Below are 23,982 nucleotides of genomic sequence, written 5' to 3' on the forward strand. Positions count from 1 at the left end.
TTCACGTTTGCGATTCACAACAAGCGCGGATCGACACTCTGTGAGGTACAGCGTGCAGTACAGCTGCTCCGGGGTCAAGTCACATGATGCTACCGCTCAGCAACGTCGGATGCTTCGGTGAGGCCAAGGCGTTTCGTACTCGACGCACGTTCTCGCTAGAGCCGACGCACGCCAGGTACAAATCAAAGTGTACAAGGACGTGCGCTGGTTTGACTGCGGTGTGGTCAGACGCCCTGTACGCTTTAAGAGACAGGCGCATCTGATTTCGTGTGCTGCAGTTACGAGGATGAACCGAGACCCGTCGGTTCATCCAAGAAAAGTGGCATGTCGAGTCCACTCGGCATCTCGCTCGAGTTGCGCCCAGTCTCGGTCTCTCAGACACATGCCAACGACTGCGCCACTAGAAGCGCACTTGGGCATGATGTACATCAGGCTCTCGACTGGCGCGAACGATGGGCGTCGAACAGCAACGGGCGCGCCAAGCTGGAGGCCGAAATCGAGATGGTGGAGCTGGACGGATGCCCACGAGCTCAACATGATTCCCGTGGATGCAGCCACTGGCGCGGTGATGCTGATGCTCGCCTTGTCTTGCAATCGATCGATCACGGTGGCTAGAGCACGCGTATCGTGGCTCAGTTGCGACGAGTTGAGTTGACCACGAAGGCTAGCTGCGATAACGCCGAGAGGTTGTGCGCTAACGTCTCGGAGCGTAGAGTGGTTGTACGTCATGTTGGTCAAAGTGCCAGGATACGTGCATGGTACATTCATGCGTCCTCGAACGTCGACCGCGCGCGCAAACACGGTGCAACTGCCGCCATCCATGCTTGCCGTTCTCGCGCGAGACACACACTTCCAGATGAAGGCACACACCGCATCGTCCGAGCTGATATAGCCACTATGCGCATGCTTGGTCTGTGTGGCAACTTGTTTCAGCGCGCGCACCGAGTGCGGAGAAAACGCTACGTACGCCCACGACACTTTGCCTGAGCGAGTAGATGAGTCTGGATCGCATGGCGCATCGCGAGCAGGCGCCACTCGCAGACTGTTGAGCCAGTCAGGATCCGGTGTCCAGCGCTGGTCGAAAAGCGTCAAGGTCTGACTCTTGTCCATGTTGGCAACAGCGAGTTGTTCGGTATCCATTTGTTGTCCGTGACATGCTTTGGAAAGCCAGCTGATGATGTTGGCCTGACCGACCATGTCCATGACATTGTGCTGGCCCACCACAGTGAGGATCAGTCCATCCGACATGTAGTTGAGCTGCACTGCCAATACGGGAGCGTTCTCTGCGGCCAGACCGAGCGTTTGTCCTGGTGGGTTCAGCGTCATGCACGGCGCAATCAGCTCTTCGTTGAGCAGCGAGAACGGATAGTGAGCACGCCTAAGTCGGTCCAGCGTGAGTGGCTCACTCGAGTCATTCGCTCCAAGATGCTTGACCACAAGCGCGATCTCGTCAGCGTGGACGATCCGGTACGTGCCCGTCGTTCGCGGAGCCGAGTGTTCGTTGACCACGTTACCACATAGCCACGGCAGCTGTGCAGACAGCCGATCGAGCCCATTCCGCAACGCAGTCGTAACACGATCTTGAACTGCATCGTCGGTAGCGTCGAATGCGTAGACGAAAGCCACCTGCGTGTACAGCTTGAAAAGCGATGGTTGGCAGCCTAGCACGTCCAGACGATCGATAAACGACATGCAGGCTTTTACTGGACCAACCAAGCATACACACAGCGGAATGCAGAGTCAGCATCGCACCAGCTCGAGCAAAAACGAAAGACGAAACTGCGATACGCCAAGCTTGTCCGCTCGCACCAGCGCGCGCTTGTGGACAATCGAGATGCTCGAGACGCACGCAGTGCTGCAACCAGCCATGGTCGCTGCGAGACCACGCATCGGCCGGATACGTCAAAGTCGAGCGATCTTGAGCGTCTACGACGTGTCGATTCCAGTTGGGCGCGGCGCGGTGCGGTGCTGGATACGGATGCAGAGAAACGCGAACGCAGGCTCCTCAATCCACATGAGCATGCGTCAGGGGTGAGCTGCAAGGTCAACGTACCATCGGGTTGATTCTCTGCCGAGTGAGACATGTTGGTGAATGGGTTTCTACTGCGACTGAGCATCGATCTTGTTGTGAGCATGGACTGCGCCTCGATTCTCGACACGGTGAATACAGGCCCCACTCACAGTCATACGTACGCGCGCAGAGTTGAGGTTCGCTGCAAGTACCGCCGTCACGAATCACAGTGTGTGAGCGTGCTTCAGCTGACGCTTTGACCAGCTTACTGCAAGATGACGCCCAGAGGATAAGCGAGCGATTTATATACACGCCTCGCATGTGCTGTGGACCCTGAAGCTCATCTCATGCTCGACCTGAATCGGTTGCATTTGCATTCTCACTGGCTTCAAGGCCACCACAACCTCATCAAGGCGGGTTCCATGTAGCAGTCCTCAAACACTCGAAGCTTAACCACTGTACCCAAACGAGGTCTAGATAAACCATCAGACTTGGGTTGTAATCTTGAGCTCAGACTAGGTCTCGCGTGTATTCGGTGCATCAACGGCATGGCAAGACCCATCATAAGAGGCAAGGGCATTTGAGGCGTTTGGGAGCATCGCTCGATCGAGGAAAAGAGGCTACAAAGCAGCGAGCGGAGAGGCGAGGCGACTATTGTTTGTCGAGCACGGGGGAAAGGTCGACGCCGGGTCGAGGCGTGCAGCGCACCTTGAACGGTTTCGGACGTACGCTGAACGCGCGACCGTCCTCTACGGCTGTGAGAGGGTCGATGTCATACTCTCCGTCGGGAGCAATATCGAAAAAGTGGGTGAGGAAGACGAGCGTCGTGTAGATTTCGCGAAGCGCCAAGAACACGCCGGGACACATGCGTCTTCCCATGCCGAAAGCGTACGTCTCGACGCCGCCCATCTTGTTCTCGACGTGTGCATTACTGGCGCTCTTGTCCATGAAGCGCTCCGGCTTGAACTCGAACGGGTCGGCGAACTTTTCAGCGTCCACGTTGCACGCCCATGAGTTGAGGAAAAACGTCGTCCCCGCTGGAATCACGGCGTTGTTGTAGGTGACGTCGCTCACGTTTGTACGCGGCAGACAGATGCGGAACACGTTGAACAGTCGTGATGCCTCCTTGGCCATGGCATGGATATACACCAAGTCCTCCGAGTCAACATGCGGAAGCTCCCGGTTCGGATAGTGAGCCAACAGTTCGGCCTGTGCCTTGCGCTGGATCTCTGGATGCTTGGCCAGGAAACCGATCGTCCAGATCATTGCTGCCAACACGCCAATACACAGAAAAGAACTGGTCAGACACGGGATCGGTGCACTTGTGTTGTATCTCTGAGTTGAGCAACTCACTGTTGGCAAAAGTATCCAGACCTGCCGAGACCATCGAGAGACAGATCGAGTCGATCTCCAAGCGAGACAGCTTCTTGCGCGATTCAGTGTCTTTAAGGATGTTGCCGGCTGCGAACAAGAAAAGCAACAAGAGTGGTGAGTGTGGTGAGCAGCCTGTCTGGTACGATTGGCACGACTGGCACGACTGGCACGCTTGGTTGGATGTGATCAACGTACTGATGCAACTCTCATCCTTGCCTTGGTTGACGCGTTGCTCGAGTTCTTCGTACAGTTTCGACATGAACTTTTTACGACGCAGACCGTACGAAGCAGCCGCCTTGCTCTTTGCATTAGCCGGCAGGTAGCGCATGAGCGGAACGTAGTCCTGCAACGAACCGGTCACAGCGCGAACACTGTACGAGAAGCAGAGCGCCAAGTTAGCAAATCGCGAATGCAAGTCAAGCAGGTAGGTGCAAGAGTCGAGTCGACTGATACGTACGAGGCCACTTTAGCAATCACCTCGGAGATTTCATCAAACAGACCGTCGTCGCGCTCGCCCATGCGGAAGCCGTAGTTGACCTGAAAGCTCGTGTTGAGCGCAAGACGCTGAAAGTAGCTGTACGGAACAATGCCGTTCTTGCCCGCGTTGCCGTCGTTGAGGATCCGACGAACGGCGTCCAACGACTCTTCGACAATGATGGGCATGTACGACTGGACCGCCGGACGATTGAGCGCAGTGGCAGCTGCCTTGCGCTTGTTCTTTGTGCTATCGCTCCAGGCCGACGTACCGATAGTGAAGGCAGACGACTTGGACAGCACGCCGTGGAACGTATAGAACCATGGTCGTGAGATGAGCGACGAGCCGTGTTCGTTGAACAGAATGTGCGCCGCCTTGGGTGAGTTGACGACCACCACGGTGCGATTCCCGATGTGTACTTTGAATACCTGGCGTACATACAGAGGCAAGATACACGTCAGAACGTCAGAACGTCAGCACGTCAGCACGTCAGCTCGACCCATGCCAACCACACGAGACATGGATGCACTGCGGAAACCACGAGAGACGCACATCACCGTATTCTTTGGCAGCTTGACGGAAGTACTCGGCCCAGTTGTTGCCGAGATCGAACCAAGAGCCGACGATCGGCCAGCCTCGAGGTCCCGGAAGATTGATGCTGCGATCTCCGGGCAGTACGCTCTTGAGCGTGAGCGTCGAGACCGCGATCATGGCTACAAGAACAACCAGCGTCGAGCTCGAAAGTCCAAAGATGGCGTTGCCAGAATCGTGGTCAAACACAAATGACGGGCTGAGCGCCCCGGTACCGAGTAGTTTGGTCGTGTTCATTGCGACATACAACACGTGAGATGTGAATAGCGATGGACCCGACACCGATGCAGCCGCAAGAGGATGCAAGACGGGTATATATACATGCTGACCAATCCGCGTGCGTAACGCGTTTCACGTTTTCGTGGTGGCATCAAGTGATCCATGCCATGAACAGTCCGCAGCGGGATCTCTCGAGGTGACAGGTGCAGTCCGGATCGGATCTGTTGGGCTGTCTGCTCGCACGCACGGGATTGTACGGCTTTGTAGGGGGCACGAGACGGCGCAGGAGCGCACCGGCGCGCAGGGGCACAGGGGCACAGGGGCGCACGGTGATCACGAAGCGCCGTCTGACAGGTGTGTAGGAAAGAGCGCAAAGTGTGACGTCCAAGTGGCAAGAGCGCGTGGACATGTAGCTCAAACGTCGTAAGTACGGGAGCGATGTTAAGCGTCAGCAATCGAATCACGAATGGATGCGCTCGTCGGTGTTGCAAAAGCGTGATCAGCGCGTGACTTGCACGAGCACAGCGTCGACGCGGTTGCACATTCATCTTGGTGATGGACCTCGCTCTCGACTCTTATCCAGCCCTGAGTGATGCGTCATGCGTCATCCGCCATTCGTCCATTCACAAGATACTGTACTCGATCGTGGATACACTCTGAGACACGGCTGCTTCTAAGCATGCTAACACGCCCAAATCGCTCGTGAGTCGTGAGTGAGCAAGCCGCTTGCGAAATTGGGCAACCGCTCACCGTTATGGCTAAGCGAGCGACCAAACACCCAAGCAAGCAATCGCGAATGCCGTGCGTGATCCATGGATCACTCACACACTTTCGTGTTTGGCTCGACGCGTCGAGCTTGATCAATCGTTACCATCTTACTACCGACGTTTACGTTTGGTTTCACGTTTGGTGAGCTTAAGCTTGTCCGACTCACGACTTGATTCACAGACCACCACACATGTTGCGTTCTAGCCAGGCCAGAAGCGTGGTACGCTCCAGTCAGTGGGCCACCACCGCGCGAGTTCACCAACTGGAGCTGCCAAGCGGGTGGAAGCCGAGCGCACTCGGAGTAGCACCATGGCAGCAGCGCCAGCAGCGCCAGCAGCGCCAGCTGTCGGTCAGGTCGCTCGATCACTTGGTGATCACCTGCCACGATATGGACAAGACCATTGACTTTTACACGCGCCTCGGCATGGGCGTGGTGCAGTTCGGACAAGGGCGCAAAGCGCTCGAGTTTGGCTCCCAGAAGATCAACCTGCACCAGAAAGGCAAAGAGTTGTAAGTACAGTGTGGTGTGTGGTCAGCAAGCAGCTCAACAAGGACCCAGGCCACTGACACCGACTTTGTTTGTCTGCTTGGTCTCGGCTCAGCGAACCGAGTAAGTTGCAAGGCGGCGCATGTGGTGCGGCGAATGTAGGTGGTTGCGTGGCTGCGAATGCATGTACTGACGGTTGGCTGTGTCTTCAGAGGCGTTGGTCCCGCAACCGGGATCCCAGGACTTGTGTTTCGTCATTCACGACAGCATCGCCGACGCCCAGGTAAGAAGCGTGTACTAGCTGCACCCGTGCATCCGTGCAAGGCGCCCTTAAGCTGACGCCTGAGCTCTCGACAGAAACACCTGCAAGAGCACGGCATCCAAGTTGTCGAGGGCCCCGTCAAGCGCACCGGTGCTGTCGGACCGATCCTCAGCATCTACGTGCGCGATCCCGACAATAACCTGATCGAGGTGAGTGCCAAGCCCCGCGATTTTCAGTGCAATACAAACAAGCCTCGCTAACACACACGTCTGCTCTCCAGCTCTCGTCGTACCAAGACGCAAAGTGAACGCTCCAACAAATCTCCTGAGTTCAGCTGGTTCGGGAATGCACAAGATCCAACAAACGTCTGCTCGTGTTCGGAAGAGATGTGTGGCAGTTGAAATATGAGAAAGAAGCGATGAGATTCCTGTCAACCAGTGTGATGAGTACATGAGTATATATACGCTGGTTGCTCAGGGGGCTACAACGGGCACATTCGTGAGTGGTATCTCATGTGATCTGGAGGCGCGAAACACGGCGCCCAACGGCGCCCAACGGCGTGTTCACGAAGCGTGCACCAACATCCGATCGCGGTTGCGGACTGCTGCGTCTTTGTGCTTGCATCTTGAAGTGTGGCGTATGTCTGACACACTTGGAGCGCTTTGATCGTTTGCGTGGAGGGAATGGAATTCAGCGATTCAGGCACACGCGCCAACAGAAGAGTGCGGATGAGATGGCAAGATTCGTGATTGGACAGGAGCAGACGTCAACGAGGGAGGCCAACAAGGTACACGTATCAGGCCGACGATGGGCGAGACAGCACGCGATCGATCCACTGCGAACACTGGCCGAGGTAGTTGGCGGGATCACAGAGTTTTTCAAGCTCGGTGCGGTCTAGTTTGGAGGCGATCTCGTGATTTTCGAGGAGGACGTCGAGGAGCGGTCTGTCTTGGACGAACGCGGTTCGACAGCATTCGTAGACGGCGTCGTGTGCGTACTGACGGCCGAGCGTGTTACCGAGACCCATCATGACGGCTTCCGAGACGATGAGCCCTTTCGAGAGGTCCAGGTTGTGTTGCATTGCGTCTGGGAACACCTGGAGGCCGCGCAGGACAAAGTCGGCGTTGTTGAGAGCGGCCGAGGTCCAGTTCATCATGAGTGGCAGCTGGACCCAGATGATCTCCCAGGGACCCGTGCCACGTTCGTGATCAGACTGCATGGCATCGAGTAGCGCTGCAGCGCCCTGACGCACATTCGCCGCACACGCGTGAATGTAGACACACGAGATCGGATTGTTCTTCTGTGGCATCGTCGACGACGAGCCGCGGTTCGAGATAAACGGCTCGCCCACCTCGCCCACCTCGGTCTGCGACATGAGCTTGATGTCGGTGGCGAGTTTGGCAAGCGTTCCAGTGAGCAGGCCGAGGAAGGTACCTACCTCGGCGAAGCGGTCGTGTTCCGTGTGCCACGCAATCTCGGCGGGCGCCAGGTCGAGCATCTTGGCAAGCGCATCGTGCGTCGCAATGCCCTGGTCACCCAGCGACGACAAGTTGCCCGCTGCACCGCCAAACTCGAGCGTGTAGACGCGCTTTTCGAGCTCGACGAGACGCTGCTGGTGTCGGCGGAACGTGGCGAGGAAGCGCGCCATCTTGAAGCCAAACGTGATCGGTACCGCCTGCTTGAGGTTGGAACGAGCCGCCATGGGCACGTTGCGATGCTGCTCGGCGAGATGCTCGAGGCTCGAGACGATGCTGTCGAGTCTCTGCTTGACGAGCGTGAGCGACTGGCGGATCTGCATGACGGTGGCGGTGTCAGTGATATCCTGCGTTGTGGCGCCCCAGTGACAGTACTCGCCGAGACCATCTTTGCAGTTGGCGACGAGCTGCTGCACGATGCCCAGCACGGGGTAGCCGATCAGCTCGGTCTTTTGCTTGTACAGAGCCCAGTCGATCTCTTGAACGCGGCAGTGTTCGACGATCTCGTGTGCCGCATTCTTGGGGATGATCCCGAGATCCGCCTGCACAATCGCGAGCGCCGCTTCGATCTCGAGATAGCACGCCACACGGTTCTGGTCCGACCAGATCTCGCGCATCTGCGGCGTACCGAAAATGTCGCTCAGCGTTCCTGCCGAGTCCGAGAGATCGGGCAGACCAGTGAGCTTGAGACCGCCGCCTGCCGCCCTGCTCGCCATGCTCGACATGCCGAGCTTGTGCGATGCCGACGGAGCGCTCAGCTCGTCGCGTTTCGTGGTAGGGTTTGCGTTGAGTGCAGGTGCCATACTGGATCGACGTAAAAGCCAGCCGGTTGGACGCCAGAGAAGATAAGATGTGCGATGGACGTGCAGCATGATGGTTGAGCAAGCTCGAGTGCACTTTATATGTGTCGTATCCGTCAAAGTGATGCTGTCGATAACCAAACCAACACGAAAGAGCGTGCAAGCCAACTTTGGTTTGGGCGCAGGTTGAGGTGATGATCAAGGTCATGCGTCGCGAGCGTGACGAACCGAGCCAAGCCGAGCCGAGCGCTGCGGAGCGCAGCGGAGCGTGGAGAGTCACAGAGTGTAAAGTCTAGAATGGCCAAAACTCACGCTCACGCACACCAACGACGACTCACGACTGGACCCTGCATCACGCTTCGTGCTTCGCGCTTCGTACATCGTGCTGGATGCTGGTTGGTCGTCGTCGGCTAAGATAACGCGATCGTGACTGAAAAGGCGCACGAAAAGCTCAGTCACGAATTGGTGGTTGTGAATCTGTAAATTACGAATGCCGCAGCGCGTGCAGGTCACGCTTCCAACTCGTGAGTGGTGCGCTAAGCATGCATCATGCCACCCCACGTCCATCACGCCTGTTGCACCTTGTCTATGCAAGCTGCGTCGATTGTGTGGTGCTTGCGAGCTAAGTTAGTCGCTGTTTCTAGCTGATGCACGCCAATCGCGAATCGTGATGGTGAATGTCAACTTGGATCTGACCAACTCAGGACTCGGACGTCAGCCATGCTTGCGCTTCGCTCTCTTGTCTGTTGGTGCCGTGCGGAAAGCGAGATGGACAGTCTCTGGCAGACGCTCGCTCATTGCACGTCCCCAAAGTTCCAGGCAGTCCATACGCAGGAGAGTCTCTAAGTCGTGCAGCCGACACAGCCAATTCAAGAAACCCAGAAGCAGGCGAGCTCAAGCTAGGCTTGCGTTGGGGAGAGTCCAAGGAGGAAATGTATTGGCATCACGTATGTAATGTACACAAGTCACCAGTCGTGAGTGTTGCCAGGCGTCAAAGCGTCCAGGCGTCAAGGCGTGAGTGATCACGAGTGTTTGCGAGCTGCCCACATTTCGCCGTAGAGGTAGATGAGAACTTGGCAGATGAGACCGACGATCAGTGTGAGTAGTGCGCCGAGCGTAAAAGTCCAGCCGGCGCCCATTGCGTCGATCATGGGCTGGACCACGGCGACTGCTACTGCGCCGAGCAAGCACCGTCCGACGTTGACCGCTGCGGTTGCGCTGGCCGCTTTGCCAGGATACAGGTCGACAATGAGCGTATTGACATTGGTAAAGTACATGGTCGAAAACATGCCCACTGTAGAAATCACCAAATGCGAACAGCACACAAGCATGGTCAGCAATCGCAGTACAGTATCTAGCCGAGCGAGTGGGTCTGCAACCTACGTGTAAACTGAAACACGATCGGAGCGGCGATATGCGTATGCGCACGAACACACCATCCGTACGCCAGAAGCGAAGCGCAGTAGCACGGCAGGTAGATCCACGCCGACTGCAACCTTGCGCGCGTCACCTTGACACCAAGCTTGCTCTTGTCCAACGCACGACGATAGTCCCAGTCGAGGATCTTGCCGGCGAGCACTGTGCCCACCGCACACCCCACACCGCTCGGAACAAAGCATACGCCGATCAGGAGCTCGTCCAGACCGTACACCTGCTTGAACAGATACGGCAGCGAACCAGATGACAAGTAGTAGCTCGCATATACCATCGAAAAAGCCAGGATGGCTAGGCTGGTCTCGGGGCGCGCAAACACCAAAAACGGACGGTGGAAGCCGAAATCGAGCGTGCCATGCAGTGGGTTCTTGATGCCAGGCCGAGGCGCATTGGCGATCGAGCGTTGCAGCTTGGGCTCCACCAAGGGGCGATAGATGCCCGACGTTTTTGCACTGCCGTTGCCAACAATGACTCGAAGCGTTTCAACGAGAAAGAGAAGCATGAACAACAAAAACGGACCCGAGATCGCCGTCAAGAAGAAAAACGTAGCATGGTAGTCCCATCTCTGCGAAAGCGCGCCACCGACAACCGGTCCGATGGCGGGGCCCGTGTATTGCGCAAGCGCATAGTAGCCCATGTAACTTCCTCGTTCCTTGCGCTCAGTAACGTCGCCAATCGTACCAGCGCCAATCGCAATCGCACTGCACGCGCCTGCAGCCTGCACCATACGCAGCACCACCAAGAGCCAGTAGACGTTGGTGAACGACAGCCCGAGGTTGGCAATGAAAAAGATGAAAAACGTCAAGATGTAGATCGGTCGGCGCCCAAACACCTGTGATGCATCAACAAGATCGAGACAAGATCAAGCCCAAAAAACGCAAGAAACGCTTGCATATGTGGTCAGAGAGAGACACGCCAAGCTAAAGCCAACCGAGCGCAATTTTGGCTACTCACATCCGAGAGAGGAGCCCAGATAACCGGTGAAAGTCCCTGTGCAATCATGTAGACGGTCACCGTGACGTTGGTAGCGGCTGGCAAGGTGTAAGGGGGGAAAGAGAAGAAGCGGAAAGGAGGACAGAGGTGAATGAGAAAACAAGTTGACGGCTCCCGAATCGGTTGCTCTGCACGTTTCGCGCCTCAGCCGATAGGTTTCACTCACCTTCAGAGGTATGCAGCATACCGGCGATCTGGGGCAGGGCAGGGATGTAAATGTTGATGGCAAACGGCGAAAAAAAGCCGGCAAGAGAGACGGTGAGGACGATAAACAGCTTGGACCGCTTCGTGAATGCACAGTACGGCTGCGTGTCGTGAGGCTGTGCGCTCTTTTCTTGAATCGGTACTGTATTGGGCGCCTCCTCGAGCGCAGCGTCGTCTGGGACGCCGGAATGATCGGCTTGGTCCATTTCGACTTGGTGGATACTGCGGCTGTTGGCGTCGGGTGTTGATGCTGCGTGAGAGCATGTCAACATGTCAGCGGAGCCACTCATAGCCAAGACGTATGTCAAACGTTTGTCGATTCGAGTGCAGATGTGTGTGGTTGATGATGATGATGATGATGGTGGTGGTAGCATATCAACGTCGATGCTTACGTCGAGCTTGAGCTTAAAGCCAGCAAAGCTACGCTACGGCAAATAACTTGGCAAGCTTCGGCGACTAGAGGCACGAGCGCTGATTTCACCGTTGTTGGGTCGTGAATTGGCGGCATCGAGTGCATTCACAAGAGGACCACTGTGAACGAGATACGCAGGCCAGTCACGATTGATTCAGCATGATAGACAAGTGCGAAGCGCAAAGCACAAAGCACAAAGCACAAAGCCGACTGAGCTAGATAGCTAACCAAACGAGTGCGATAAACTGTCAATTCACCTTTGTGATTCACGATTGTACGACGCTTCCTTGTCTGCGAAAATACGCAATCCACACTCGTCACATACGTTACACTGGACTTTTTACTACGGTATCACTTGTGCGCTATTTCGCAAATCCGAAGTGTCCGAAGAAATGCCATTCGTGATTATCGGCTGTGCGTGAGCAACAGTCCCAAAGCCACAGAGCGATGCACTAGCAGCACCTAGTAGAAGCAAGTCGTGAGTCAGTGCGAGTGCGAGTGGACTAGCGTACACAGCACGAATCGCTGAATCACGAATCCGATCCATCCTTCTATCCTTCTATCCTCGGAGGAAATCTTAATAAAAGAAAAGAAAACAATTGTGGATAACTTGATCAAAACACGAAAAATTGCGCTATTTTGATTTAGATTAAGCGCCTTTTTGGAAGCGTTTATGCCGCCCACGCCGATCTGCGACTCAGGACTGTGGCCAACTTGACGCGAATAACCATGAATCGTGAATGTGAATAATCGTGAATAAGTAACAAACGTGAAAATGGGGAATATATTTCAAAACCCGAACCTGTCGTGCGTCAGCGTGACCGGCGCGTGCTCCGACCAGTCAAGTCGAGTGCGTCGAGTGCGCTGTTGGACAGCCTCTCACGACTCGCACGCTCCGCCAACCATACTCGAGCGCAGCACGCGAAAAGCACGAGTCGTCACACGTTGGCTTGCCAGTCACTTGAACCAGCCAGAGTCAAGACAGGAGACAGTCACGAGTCGATGGTAAATATAACCTCACCGTCCAAGTGATGGACGCTTGTCGACACATGTCGGTCTTGACTCGACCCAGCTCACCATGTTGCATCCGATCGATACCACCATCTATCGTGCCGGCACCAGCCGCGGGCTCTACTTTCTCGCCAGCGATCTGCCCGCTGAACCAAGCGAGCGAGATGCGGCGCTCATCTCGATCATGGGCTCTGGTCATCCATTGCAGATCGATGGCATGGGCGGTGGCAATTCGTTGACCTCCAAGGTGGCCATCGTCTCTGCTAGCACACAGCGCAGCGAGTTTGACGTCGACTATCTCTTCTGTCAGGTCGGCATCACTGAGCGCTTTGTCGATACCGCCCCCAACTGCGGCAATCTCATGTCGGGCGTCGCTGCATTTGCCATTGAACGAGGTCTGGTGCAACCGCATCCGTCGGACACGACTTGTCTGGTTCGCATCTTTAACCTCAACTCCAGACAGGCTTCCGAGCTCGTCATCCCGGTCTACAACGGTCGCGTTCACTACGATGACATTGATGATATGCACATGCAGCGTCCTTCGGCGCGCGTCGGGCTGCGCTTTCTCGACACGGTGGGCTCGTGCACTGGGAAGCTTCTGCCCACCGGAAATGCGAGCGACTGGATCGACGGCCTCAAAGTGTCCATCATCGACTCGGCAGTCCCCGTGGTGTTCATTCGTCAGCACGATGTTGGTATCACCGGTAGCGAGGCGCCCGCCACGCTCAACGCCAACACTGCTCTCCTTGATCGGCTCGAGCGCGTTCGGCTCGAGGCGGGCCGACGCATGGGTCTCGGCGACGTCTCTGGTAGCGTAGTCCCCAAGCTTTCGCTCATCGGTCCCGGTACAGAGACGACCACGTTTACCGCACGCTGTAAGTCGAGTATTTGTTCGAGATCGCATAGCGTTGATACCTAGTGGCTGACGAATACGATTCGTGTTGGAGATGGTCGACAGATTTTACGCCAAAGGCTTGTCACAACGCACATGCGGTGACGGGTGCCATCTGTACGGCCGGGGCGGCGTATATCGACGGAAGCGTGGTGTGCGAGATTCTTTCGTCGCGTGCTTCGGCGTGTAGCGCGTCTCAGCGTCGCATTTCGATCGAGCATCCGAGCGGCGTGCTCGAGGTGGGTCTCGTACCGCCTGAAAATGCGGCGCAGTCGCTCGTGGATGTGGCAGTGGTAGAGCGGTCCATCGCGCTGATCGCGCATGCTCGCGTCTACTACACCACCCCAGATAGGCGGCGCTCGTACGACTCACCGCTCACTTCGCCCTCCACGCCCGCCGACACGCACAACCTGTTCGATGCAGCGTACCGTCCCGTGATACAGCCTAGTGACACTGACGTAGAGGCTCCACACATGCTTGCGCTCGAAAACAAGGAGCAATGCGTGTCTCGGTGCGATACCGCGCTCCACCACATCGTAGCCAGCTACGGCGCTAGCGATGCACACGCATCCGACCGCAGCCTCTCTTAGTTGCTGTAAATAGAAACCCACACCCACAGTTACGCATCCCTGTTTTGCGTCTTGGATGCCCAAGCTGTTGGCAGAGTGTGAAAATGTAAAGGTGTTCATGAAATCACGCCTGTCGGTCTTCAGACATGCTCGTTGTTCGTTGTGCGTTGTGCGTCTGTATGTTTGTGCGCCAAGCGTGACTTGGGAGAGCTATGCAGCCAGCGCTGCGTTACGCTGTGTTGCGCAAGAGCATGTTTGGCAAGTCACGCGGTGTGCACGAGGCATGCTCGTGCTGAGCGTAAAATCCAAAAACCAAAATCGCACTGCACGAGGCGGTGTGGTGACGCTGACGACTGCGGTCACGCTGAAACTCCCCCCCACCGTGAAAGTATGATGCGATCCACGTCGTTCAGACATCACAAACGTGCATGGCTGCATGTCACCACGCCACATATCATGCACGGAAGCTGGTAGAAAGTCTATGCGCGAGTTAGCGTGAAAGCAATCCCATCGATAGCGGTGGCGAGCGTGACTTGGAAGCCTGACAAATGGATCGACTCGTAGTAGGTGTTGGCAGTAATTTCAGCGGATGCTCGGATCAGCACTGGCCGCACCCCCGCCCAGCCAACGCTGCTCGACGGTCGAGATAAGATTTCCATGTCCTAGATTGTTGGTTTGGCTGCGATCCAGCTGGCAGAACGTGGTGGATGTGCGCGCATCTTGGGATTCGTCTTGGTTCTGCTGAGCTGGTGGATACCATAAAACTCGCGCTTGTCGAATCACAGATGCGTTTGTCCTCACCAGCTCTGCCTCCAAGTTTTGCATACACGCTCTTGAGATTCGTCATCCACCATGCCGCCGTCTGGCCGTAAAGTGTCGCCTAGCGTCTCAGTAGTAGCAGGAGCCACAGCCGGCGCTGTTGAAGGAGGTGAGTTTACTTGGCGCCAACACGAAATGACGAATCACCACGATCTGACCAAGAGCCGGAACCGAATGCTTGTGTTGTCGCTTGGCTTGTTGGTGGATCAGTCGCTACGTTTCCGATCGAGTATCTCAAGACAGTTTCGCAGTTTGCACCGCGCGATGTGCACGGGAACCAGCAGCGGCTATCTCCGATCGAGGTGGTCCGATCGACGCTCCAGAAGGAAGGTCCCAAGGGGCTCTTTCGAGGCTGTACCGCTATGGTTGTAGGCAATGCCGGTAAGGCTGGTGTACGATTTTTCGCTTTTGAAAACTTCCGCAGTATGCTCAAGAACAAGTCTACAGTAAGTCGGCGCATCTTTCTGCTCTACAGTGCGAGCTAGAGCGTGTTTTGCCATTCCACGACGCTGACGTTTGCCCCGTTTTTTGGCGGTTGACCTTTAGGGAAAATTGTCCAACTCGAGCAACTACCTTGCCGGTATGGGCGCCGGGACGTTAGAGGCCATCTTTGCCGTCACTCCGAGCGAGACGATCAGTGAGTGGCTTCAGCGGTAGATCAAACCACGCAATTGCGCGCACCCGAACGCCAACTGACCGGCTGGTGCGGATGTTTGTCTTGTTTTGTTTGATCATTTTTCTTCTTATGGCTATTGTGCGGTACGCAACAGAGACCAAGCTGATCGATGATAGCAAGCGAGCCAAGCCACGCTACGAGCAAGGGCTTGTGCGTGGTACGGCGTCGATTGTACGACAGGAAGGGTTGGCAGGCATCTACCAGGGGGTTGTACCGGTAGTGATGCGGCAGGGGTCTGCATCTGCGATTCGGCTGGGGACGTACTCTGCGCTGCGAGATTGGCTTCCGAAAGCGCACGGTAGTGGATCGTCATTGATCAACTGGCTGGCTACGTTTTCGATCGGCGCGGCATCTGGCGTAGTCGCGGTGTATGGAACGATGCCATTCGACGTGCTGAAAACGCGCATGCAGGCCATAGACGCTGCACGCTACCGCTCCACCTGGCACTGTCTCACCAACACCCTGAAAACAGAAGGCGCAGCTGCCCTGTGGCGTGGCTCGGTATCACGCAGTATGCGTCTCATCGTCAGCGGAGGCGTCATCTTCTCGGTCTACGAACAGGTCGTCTGGCTCCTAGCAGGTCCCGAGTCGTAGTTAGCTGTGCCCCCTCGCGTGTTTCCTTCCGCCTTGCTGTATATATCTTTGTCGCATCTTTGGGTCCAACCTCGCAACCAGCCTGGAACTGCATTCACGATCGCGCAATCTAGACTCTGTGCTCTCTTCTTGCTTGGCTCTTGGCTCTTGGCTCTTGACTCTCCTGAGCTGCAATCGTCACTCGTCGCTGTGAATGCCTGCATTTCTATGGTGTGCAACAAAACAAAAACAAAAACAAAAACAAACCAAAGCGCGTGGCGGACTAACTAAGAATGGTGAATTGAGAATCACGGATTCGACTTGACACGTTATCGGTGACGTTTCTTGGACCTGGACTTTACGCTGGAAGGATCGGCGAGTTCGGTTGGTTGCGAAGCACGTCTTTTGTTTTTGACGTCTTCGAGATGCGAGGGGAGTTCGAGAAGGAGAGAGAGGATGGCCTGTTGGAGGTCGCGGTTGCGGTTGGATGATGTGGGCGGCGAGTTGGGCGTACTGGAAGCGCAGGAGGACGGAGTTGGTGAACGGTTGGTTGATGGTTTCGGTCTGTAACGCGGTTTGGTGCGATCTCGTTCTTTCTTGGATCTGGCCTTGTGGCGTTTGGTTCTCTCCTTGAGTGCGGATTCGGCTGGGATGTCGGTGTCGGTGTCGTCGCAGTCGGTATCGTCGGAATGCGTGTGGCTACTACTGCTACAGCTAGCGCTGCTACTGGCACTGGCACTGGCACTGGCTTCGTCGTCGATCGAGCCACGATCCGATGCTTGCCACGACCCATCGTACGAGTGTCTGCGTTTCGCATTCGCCTTGCGCTTCTCTTCGCTATACAGGATCGGCGTAGCACTCGTCGATATGGAAGCACGACGTGTATCAGCCAGTACATCGGAAGCCTGGTTGATGGGCGAGTAGATTCGACTAGACGCATTCGGCGGCGACGCATGCGTGGATGAGGGTGTGGGTACGAACAGGTTTTCCAGACCAAACCGCGAGATGATGGTAGTACTAGCGTCGAGTTTCTTGCGAAGTTCGCGGATCTCGTCGCACGCCTGCTGGAGCAGAATCGACTTGGAGATCGGTTTAGCGTTGGACTCGTTGTGAAGCACATTCTGCAGCACCTGATCAAGTCGACGCACAGGTTCATGCACCATTCAACGCATTCGGTCAGCTTGAGCTTCGGCTGGCGCGTGATCCAACGAGGCCAAGTAGCCTACTTACCGCAAACCCATTTGAAATGCTTCTTCGACGGTCCTTTTCCACGTCCGAGTGTTTGCGTTTGCCCGACACGGATGTGGATGCCGGTGCAGAGCGCTGGTCGTCAAAACGCACCGGACACGTGCTGTACATCGGAGCCAACGTCGCTGGCTGTGGCGTAAGTATGCCAGCTATCGTGGCTGGTGCATCCGTCGTCGTGGCGTACAACGTCGAAGCTCCCAAGTCCGCAGTGGAAAAGTAGTGCTCGTTGCACGATGTCGAGGCCAACTGTGGCGCCATCAGATCAAACATGTTGGCAGGACGCTCGTCGTCGCAACTCATCCCTGCAAAGCGCATCTGGTCGCTGCAAGAGTGGGCGAATCCGAACCAAACCAAGCCAAACCAAACCAAAGCGCACAGAGCCGAACCGAACCGCAAACCAAGCGTTCCAAAATGGGCAAGTATAGATCCCAGAGAGGGGAGGAGCGGAGAGCGGAGAGTGGAAAGCAGAGAGCGGAGAGCGCAAGGCGCAGAGACAAGACAGATTAAGTAGGATTGATCATCTTGGACGAGTCTGCGCCTGGCTGAGCGGCGTGACGAGCACCACTGACAGACTCATGGCGAGTGCATGTGGTGCACACTGCGCTTTTTGACATGGATAGCGCCGGCAGAGCCAGAGCCAGAGCCAGAGAGCTTCATGATACGGATCGCGGACATCACAATTCACGATCCACGATTCATGATTCATGATTCGTGATTCGTGATTCGTGATTGACGAATGGAATGATTAAATCTCCGCCTTGTTAGTGCGTATAGCGTAGCGGCAAGCTAGCGAGCTGCGCAGTGAAGCGGGTGGCGCAAAGAAACACGCCCACCGACGGCTCGAACAGCCACAGCTCCAGTGGCAACCAGCCAGAACATGGGCGTATGCGAAGTGCTGGCCGCCGATTCGGTGATTCATGATTCGCAAGCTCGAACCGAGCGACAACAAGAACGAGAGCGAGAGCGAGAACGAGAATCAGAACGAGGCCGAATGTAAATTGCGTATAGATGCAATCACGAATGAGCGGTTTCTGAACAATGTCAAGCCAGGTGTGAGTGTCGCGCTGCACCGGGTAAACGCATCTCGGATGGATTCACGGATGCCTAAAGTAAGAGTGTATGCATGCATGTGCATGCATACTGTGCATGTGCAGTGTCAGTCAGTGCTTTCGGTCTTTGGCAGAGACGTGATGGATGCACGTCGCAGCCATCAGCGTGGGCGCACAAGCAAAACCGTGCGTGACGCAGTGCTGCGTGAGTATCTCCAGCAGACCCGCCAACACAAGCGAGACGAGCTAGGTGGGCATATTCGTGATTCACACTTGTGAGTCACGATTCACCCAACCCCAGTGCGAGTCCGCAGTCCGCAGTCCGCAGTCCGCAGTCAACAATACTCACGGATCGCGAATCCATCCATCCCGCTCTGACTCTCGAGACGTTGCCAAGTTTCGCCCCACCGAGCGACACTATCCATGTGCAACTGCAACCAAGCGCAGCACATCCACGAGACACGTTCACCCACACAGCTCGAAGCTCGAATGAGTCAAACTTGGCTGGTGGAGTCGCACATTCACACGTTGCTTGACGGGGCACGATTCACGATTCACGACTCCACCAAGCTGCAAGGCTTGGCAAGCCAGCCAGCTACAGTATCTGGCCAGCCAGCCATTGCATTCACGATTGATTTTCCATCGATTCCATTGATCGCATTGATCGCATTGATTTGGCTCGATTGATTCCATAGATCGCGTTGATTCCATTGTCGATAGTTGGTTACTATGTTTGGGTTTTGGAATTCCGTGTTAGCCTGGAGCCTATCATGGATTCATATTGCCCACGTCCAACGCGAGCGACACGCCAGCTGTGAGTCTGATGTGAACCCGCCGAGGCGTGGTGCGTGGATCCGGATTCGCGTTTGCTGTCACCGTGGTGGCTGCGCACGCTATCAAGCTACGATACTTGATAGCTTGCGCAGCAGGTACACATGCTAAGCTAGTTGGCCTGCATAGCTCTTGTTTTAGCATGTTCCGCTCATCGGCGAGATAACTAAGCTTAGCTCGCCTCTTGGCACTGCGCCTAATCAAGATCCACACTTCTTGGCACACAACTCGCCTCGCTCTCGCTCACAGACGTTGCCTGTCAGCCAGCTGTCTAGGCGCGAGCCACTCTTTTAGCCCGAGCCCCACCCAAACACACTCGTCCCTCTCACTCGGCTTTCGCTACCAGCATGCCCCACCGCCCGCTTCTCTTGCACAACCGCTCATCTCTCTTAGACTCACACCTGGAGCGCGCAAACAGAGCTAAGCTAGCGACCACTGGAACCGGTTGCAATCGCATCCAAATAAAATTACACTTTGGCTCTACTCGACCCAACAGCGACCGAGCTTAAGTCGCACTCTTGGCGTCAACCACCACGCTCGGTCTCAGTGCTGGGAATGAGAAAGCTTGGACGACGCTGGAGTCGGCTCGTCGGAAGTAGTAACAGCAGCACCAGCAGAGGCAGAAGCAGAAGCAGAAGCAGAAGCAGAAGCAGGGGAAAGATCGTCCGCGCTGTCGCTCACGGGCGGGACGCGGTCAGCATCCGTGACAAATGTGGTCGAGCGTCCGCGTTGTTGAGTGGAATCCAATATCCATGCGCCTGGCTCGACCATGGTGGGGAAACCCTTCCAGCGCCTGGCACCCGCCTGATCGGGCATCTGCTGTGCAGCGCTCGGCTGGTACCAGGCGGCATTCGGCCCATCGAGCGAACCCAACTCCTGCCACAGCCATGCAGCGCCACCGAGCGCCGCCGCCGCACCGAGCAAGCCAGTCGAATTCACATGCTCTTGATCCGCCAAGGGCAGCAGGAGCACCACGATGGCCGCTACAAATCTCGGTGCAATCCTGACCGGTTTCGAAAAGAAGAGTTCGCCACGCGCATCGTGCTCCTTTTCCAGCATCACCAATAGAGCCGTCGAGATGAGCCCGATGGCATACGTGCTAGCAAAGATCCATCGAATCCCCTGCGCCACTTCATTCTCCTTGACCAATTCCGCGGTCGCATCGCCACAGAGCGTGATCGCCGACACAAGCGGAAGGTGGAGCGCAAAAAACGGAATGGCGTGACCCATGCTCCTGCGGATGGGATGCGTGATGGTCCTGCTGCCCGCCCCGCAACAGTAGATGCCGTGCAGCACAAAGGCAACCACAACGGTGAGGATGATCCTGGCAACCCCGGAATGCATTCCGTGACCGGCGGGTTGACCCGAGATGACGCTGTACAGAAACTCGCCGTGCACAAGCGTGACAAAGTCGGTGAACCGGTCGATCTCGTGCTCGATGGCGACAGCCGAAGAGTAGCGCAGTTTGGCAAGCCGCTTAAAGAGCGGACTGTAGAAAAACATCCAGGAGGAGTACTCGAGGACGAGCGCTACGACCACCATGGCAATGCATGCGTGCACCGAGACAAAGATGCTGCCAATCCAGAGGCCTAGCACAAGCAGCCAGACGAGCGCCTGTGATCGAATCTGAATGCGATACTGACAAATGTAGAAGCTGTAGAAGCACATGATGCCGAACACGAGCCCACCTGCGAGTAGATACGAACCGATCGCGGTGGCTCTGGCGCCCGACTCGTCGATCATCTGCTCAACGGCAGGAGCGTTGTTGCCATAGACGACCAGACACGCCATCACAGCGAGCACGAGCAGACGCTGGGGCAGATCATCGACGAAAAACGCGTTGAAAATTTCGCGCATGTAGTTCCAGATCATCCAAGCTGCAGTGTAGGTGAGTATGTACCTGACGATGGCGTCTCCGTTGTGTTCGTGGATCGCCTCTTCGGCTAGCGTAGCGATCAGTCCGACAAAGACGAGGTCAAAAAACAGCTCGAGACGGTGCGACGAACGTTCCTCGTCGGAACGCACGAGCACGTTTCCGCGAAAGTACTGAAGCGCGCGCGGACGGCGGAAGAGGTAGCGCCTCTGCTGGTGAAGCGCACGGTTGAGAGCATCTTGACGTTCCATCGAGCGCCACTTGCGAGCCTTTGCATCGTGTTTTGCAGACGAAGAGATGCCAGATGAGGCCGAGGCGGAGGCGGAAGCGGAAACGGCACGATCGAGGTCCGAGGTGGCATCGACGTCAGCCAAGTCATCTTCCTCGTCAGAATCCTCGGGGAGGAAGCCGGAAGCTATGACATGACCGTATTTGAGATGATGCGCTTTGTGCGCAGTCGCAGCGGCGGTATCGGTGGAAGCCACAGAGGCTACAGAGCCACGATGCTCGCCGGACATGATGCAATGTGGTGTGGTAAAAAGATAATCGTCGTACAAAGCAAACCAAGCCGCGTATATATACCAGTCGACTCATCACACACGGTCTCGGCCGATCTATCTCGCACCATCATCCATCGTCGATCGTCGATCGTCGATCGTCCATCGTCATTCTGAGACTGTGAAAGAGAAGCGGTGTGATAGGATCGAGACACTCACCGACTCGTAAATCCCTCGTCGGTTACCTTCAATTACAGAGTGGTGTGCGTATGTCAATTGTCAATCACGAATCTTCGTTCACATGGCAGTTTGGCATTCCTGGTCCAGGATTTCGGCTCAACCGCAACCCAAACTCGACAATTCGTGAATTTGCCGACGTGATTCGTGATTGTGACAGCGCTCAGTCGAACCGAGGATTTCGCCTCGTGACTTCAGACTGGCAGTCAAGATTCACGATTGTGTGACTCTAATGAAAATTCGAATGCGTAACAGCAGCAATTTACGAATCGTGAATTGGTCGGGTGAGCCGCGCGCGGTGAGCAGTGAAATGGTAACCCTTTGCCCACCGTTATCCGACACGTGCGGCTGCCCATGGCTGCGTACCGTTGCTGCGTGATCGCGTTGGTGTGCGCATACGCTGGCTGAGCAACATCCTTCGCTGAATGAATGTGGTTGCACAGTGCGACACGCTCGTAACCTGGCTGATCGATCCGTGCAGCATGACTCGTGCCTCTAAGTTAGCGTTCCGATTCTGTGGTCTGTGGTTGGGCCACCCAACGTTTCACAGAACGGACATTGCAGCGTACAGGCACACGCCGATCATTAAGACGCACGCCATACATAACACGGCGGCTTTATTCAACATGTCAAGCACGAATCACGATTCACATATCCGTCGTTGGATAATGACACACCCGACCGCCGATAAAGTCGAAATAACGTATTATAAAATATTGAAATAATGAACGGAACTTTGCTCGCAAACCACAAGCGCCTCCCTTCTCGCTAAATCCCCGATCGAATGTCCCGATAAGCCTCGACATAACATTCACAAACCGAAGTTGTTTCTCCACGATTCACGATTCACGATTCACGATTCACGATTCACGATTCACACTAGGCACGACGTCACGGTGTCGGTCACGGTCGTGGTTGTGGCTCACAGTCCGAGCACTTCATCGGTTCGTGATTGCAGTCGTGACGACCCCGCTCATTGGCCGCTAGACGGTTGCTGAAATGAATCACAATAAGCATGCCAACCTTGTCAAGAAGAGCTGCATGTGCATGGAAACAGGACGTTCTACTGACCGCAACACGCACCCGGCCGATACAGTATTCACGTTCTTTTCTTTTCAGTCGATTTTTTCAGCGATAAACTGCCCCCCAACCCGTGTATATGACACAAGACATTCGTGATTGAGAGTCCAGAAGCATCTCAATGAAATTCACGATTGAATTAGCAACTCAAGGCGTACAAGCGCTGTTGCGTTGAGTGTTGGATTTGTTGATAATCGTGAATATTCCACGCATGTTATCCACCAGCGGCACCGCGCCTATATCGTGTATACTCACGACTTGTAGATGTGAGACGCATGGCCGTGCACGCGTGATGCGGTTGCGCGAGCGCGACTGTCTACTCATCTGACCTAACATGGGGTTTTTCCTCATGCCTCTGCTCACGCTCAGCTGCTGTGTTCGTGGTTTGTGCTTGCTTCGTAGTTGCTCAGTTCACGGTTTGTGCCTCGTGCCTCGTGCCTTGTGCCTGCTCTTCCTCTGCTCCTCCGTGCGATCGTCAATCTAGTCGTTACCTTCTAAGTCATCTCGTGCCATTCACAATGGAGCGTACAGGTGTGGCATACGTTGGATCAACTTCCCAGTCGCTCTCAAGTACTATAGCGTACACGAGCCTTGTCAATCATGTATACGAGTAGATGCGGTCCTATGGATCATACGCGGAAATCGTCGTGAGCAAGACCGGCTGTTCTGGTAGATGAATGCTCACCCAATCACGGCATCGAGATCTTGCACCAAAAGCGCTCTAGTGTAGCCTCACTTGATACGCTTGACTGTTGTACTACTCCGTTTTCTCGAGAGAAGGAGATGGACAGGTGACTTTCTGCTGCGGTATCACTCACTATCTGGGGCAAGCGACGATGCTTTGCACGACATCCTCCCGCTCGAGACGAGCAAATCGTAATCCAAGCTGCGCTCCACAGCGCAGGCAACGGTGAGCGCTTTGCTCCGCTCAAGCATCCCCAGACCGCGTTCGAGCAATTCACGAGTAGGCGATCGGCGCAATTCTGCACATACTGTGCAAGATCGCAGCGCACAGATCGAGCTGCGTTCAAACAGCCACTACAGGTGATGAACCTGATGGCTGATCGACCATGGGACGACTTGGACGAGTGCAGGTGCAACAGCTCGCAGTGATCCTTACGA

At 55.6% G+C, this 23,982-nt stretch overlaps 9 protein-coding genes across 9 annotated transcripts; 3 read left to right on the top strand and 6 right to left on the bottom strand.

Moving 5' to 3' along the window:
* Positions 1–306: 306 nt before the first annotated feature.
* Positions 307–1,692, bottom strand: UMAG_11776 (putative trichothecene 3-O-acetyltransferase; the record flags this gene model as incomplete). The annotated part of the gene is made up of 1 exon (XM_011390095.1): positions 307–1,692. The coding sequence occupies one exon, from the start codon at positions 1,690–1,692 to the stop codon at positions 307–309; it is 1,386 nt and encodes a 461-aa protein (XP_011388397.1).
* A 970-nt stretch (positions 1,693–2,662) lies between these two features.
* On the bottom strand, positions 2,663–4,688 carry UMAG_05074 (putative Cytochrome P450 monooxygenase/Phenylacetate hydroxylase; the record flags this gene model as incomplete). The annotated part of the gene is made up of 5 exons (XM_011389852.1): positions 2,663–3,279; positions 3,365–3,472; positions 3,581–3,756; positions 3,843–4,288; positions 4,413–4,688. The coding sequence occupies 5 exons, from the start codon at positions 4,686–4,688 to the stop codon at positions 2,663–2,665; spliced, it is 1,623 nt and encodes a 540-aa protein (XP_011388154.1).
* A 940-nt stretch (positions 4,689–5,628) lies between these two features.
* UMAG_12299 (uncharacterized protein) lies at positions 5,629–6,494 on the top strand (the record flags this gene model as incomplete). The annotated part of the gene is made up of 5 exons (XM_011390111.1): positions 5,629–5,948; positions 6,041–6,048; positions 6,138–6,208; positions 6,283–6,396; positions 6,468–6,494. The coding sequence occupies 5 exons, from the start codon at positions 5,629–5,631 to the stop codon at positions 6,492–6,494; spliced, it is 540 nt and encodes a 179-aa protein (XP_011388413.1).
* A 489-nt stretch (positions 6,495–6,983) lies between these two features.
* On the bottom strand, positions 6,984–8,465 carry UMAG_05076 (uncharacterized protein; the record flags this gene model as incomplete). Its single annotated transcript, XM_011389853.1, has 1 exon — positions 6,984–8,465. One exon carries the CDS (start codon positions 8,463–8,465, stop codon positions 6,984–6,986), a length of 1,482 nt encoding a protein of 493 aa, XP_011388155.1.
* Positions 8,466–9,484: 1,019 nt separating this feature from the next.
* UMAG_11777 (uncharacterized protein) lies at positions 9,485–11,299 on the bottom strand (the record flags this gene model as incomplete). The annotated part of the gene is made up of 4 exons (XM_011390096.1): positions 9,485–9,756; positions 9,846–10,728; positions 10,851–10,927; positions 11,056–11,299. The coding sequence occupies 4 exons, from the start codon at positions 11,297–11,299 to the stop codon at positions 9,485–9,487; spliced, it is 1,476 nt and encodes a 491-aa protein (XP_011388398.1).
* A 1,284-nt stretch (positions 11,300–12,583) lies between these two features.
* UMAG_11778 (uncharacterized protein) lies at positions 12,584–13,998 on the top strand (the record flags this gene model as incomplete). Its single annotated transcript, XM_011390097.1, has 2 exons — positions 12,584–13,391; positions 13,475–13,998. 2 exons carry the CDS (start codon positions 12,584–12,586, stop codon positions 13,996–13,998), a joined length of 1,332 nt encoding a protein of 443 aa, XP_011388399.1.
* An 831-nt stretch (positions 13,999–14,829) lies between these two features.
* On the top strand, positions 14,830–16,066 carry UMAG_05079 (putative tricarboxylate secondary active transmembrane transporter; the record flags this gene model as incomplete). Its single annotated transcript, XM_011389854.1, has 4 exons — positions 14,830–14,905; positions 15,007–15,242; positions 15,343–15,433; positions 15,567–16,066. The coding sequence occupies 4 exons, from the start codon at positions 14,830–14,832 to the stop codon at positions 16,064–16,066; spliced, it is 903 nt and encodes a 300-aa protein (XP_011388156.1).
* Positions 16,067–16,374: 308 nt separating this feature from the next.
* UMAG_05080 (uncharacterized protein) lies at positions 16,375–17,593 on the bottom strand (the record flags this gene model as incomplete). Its single annotated transcript, XM_011389855.1, has 2 exons — positions 16,375–17,175; positions 17,276–17,593. The coding sequence occupies 2 exons, from the start codon at positions 17,591–17,593 to the stop codon at positions 16,375–16,377; spliced, it is 1,119 nt and encodes a 372-aa protein (XP_011388157.1).
* A 2,123-nt stretch (positions 17,594–19,716) lies between these two features.
* On the bottom strand, positions 19,717–21,564 carry UMAG_05082 (uncharacterized protein; the record flags this gene model as incomplete). The annotated part of the gene is made up of 1 exon (XM_011389856.1): positions 19,717–21,564. One exon carries the CDS (start codon positions 21,562–21,564, stop codon positions 19,717–19,719), a length of 1,848 nt encoding a protein of 615 aa, XP_011388158.1.
* Between the last annotated feature and the right edge of the window lie 2,418 nt (positions 21,565–23,982).

The sequence above is a fragment of the Mycosarcoma maydis genome, chromosome 4, assembly GCF_000328475.2.
Source record: "Mycosarcoma maydis chromosome 4, whole genome shotgun sequence".
Classification (NCBI taxonomy): domain Eukaryota; kingdom Fungi; phylum Basidiomycota; class Ustilaginomycetes; order Ustilaginales; genus Mycosarcoma; species Mycosarcoma maydis.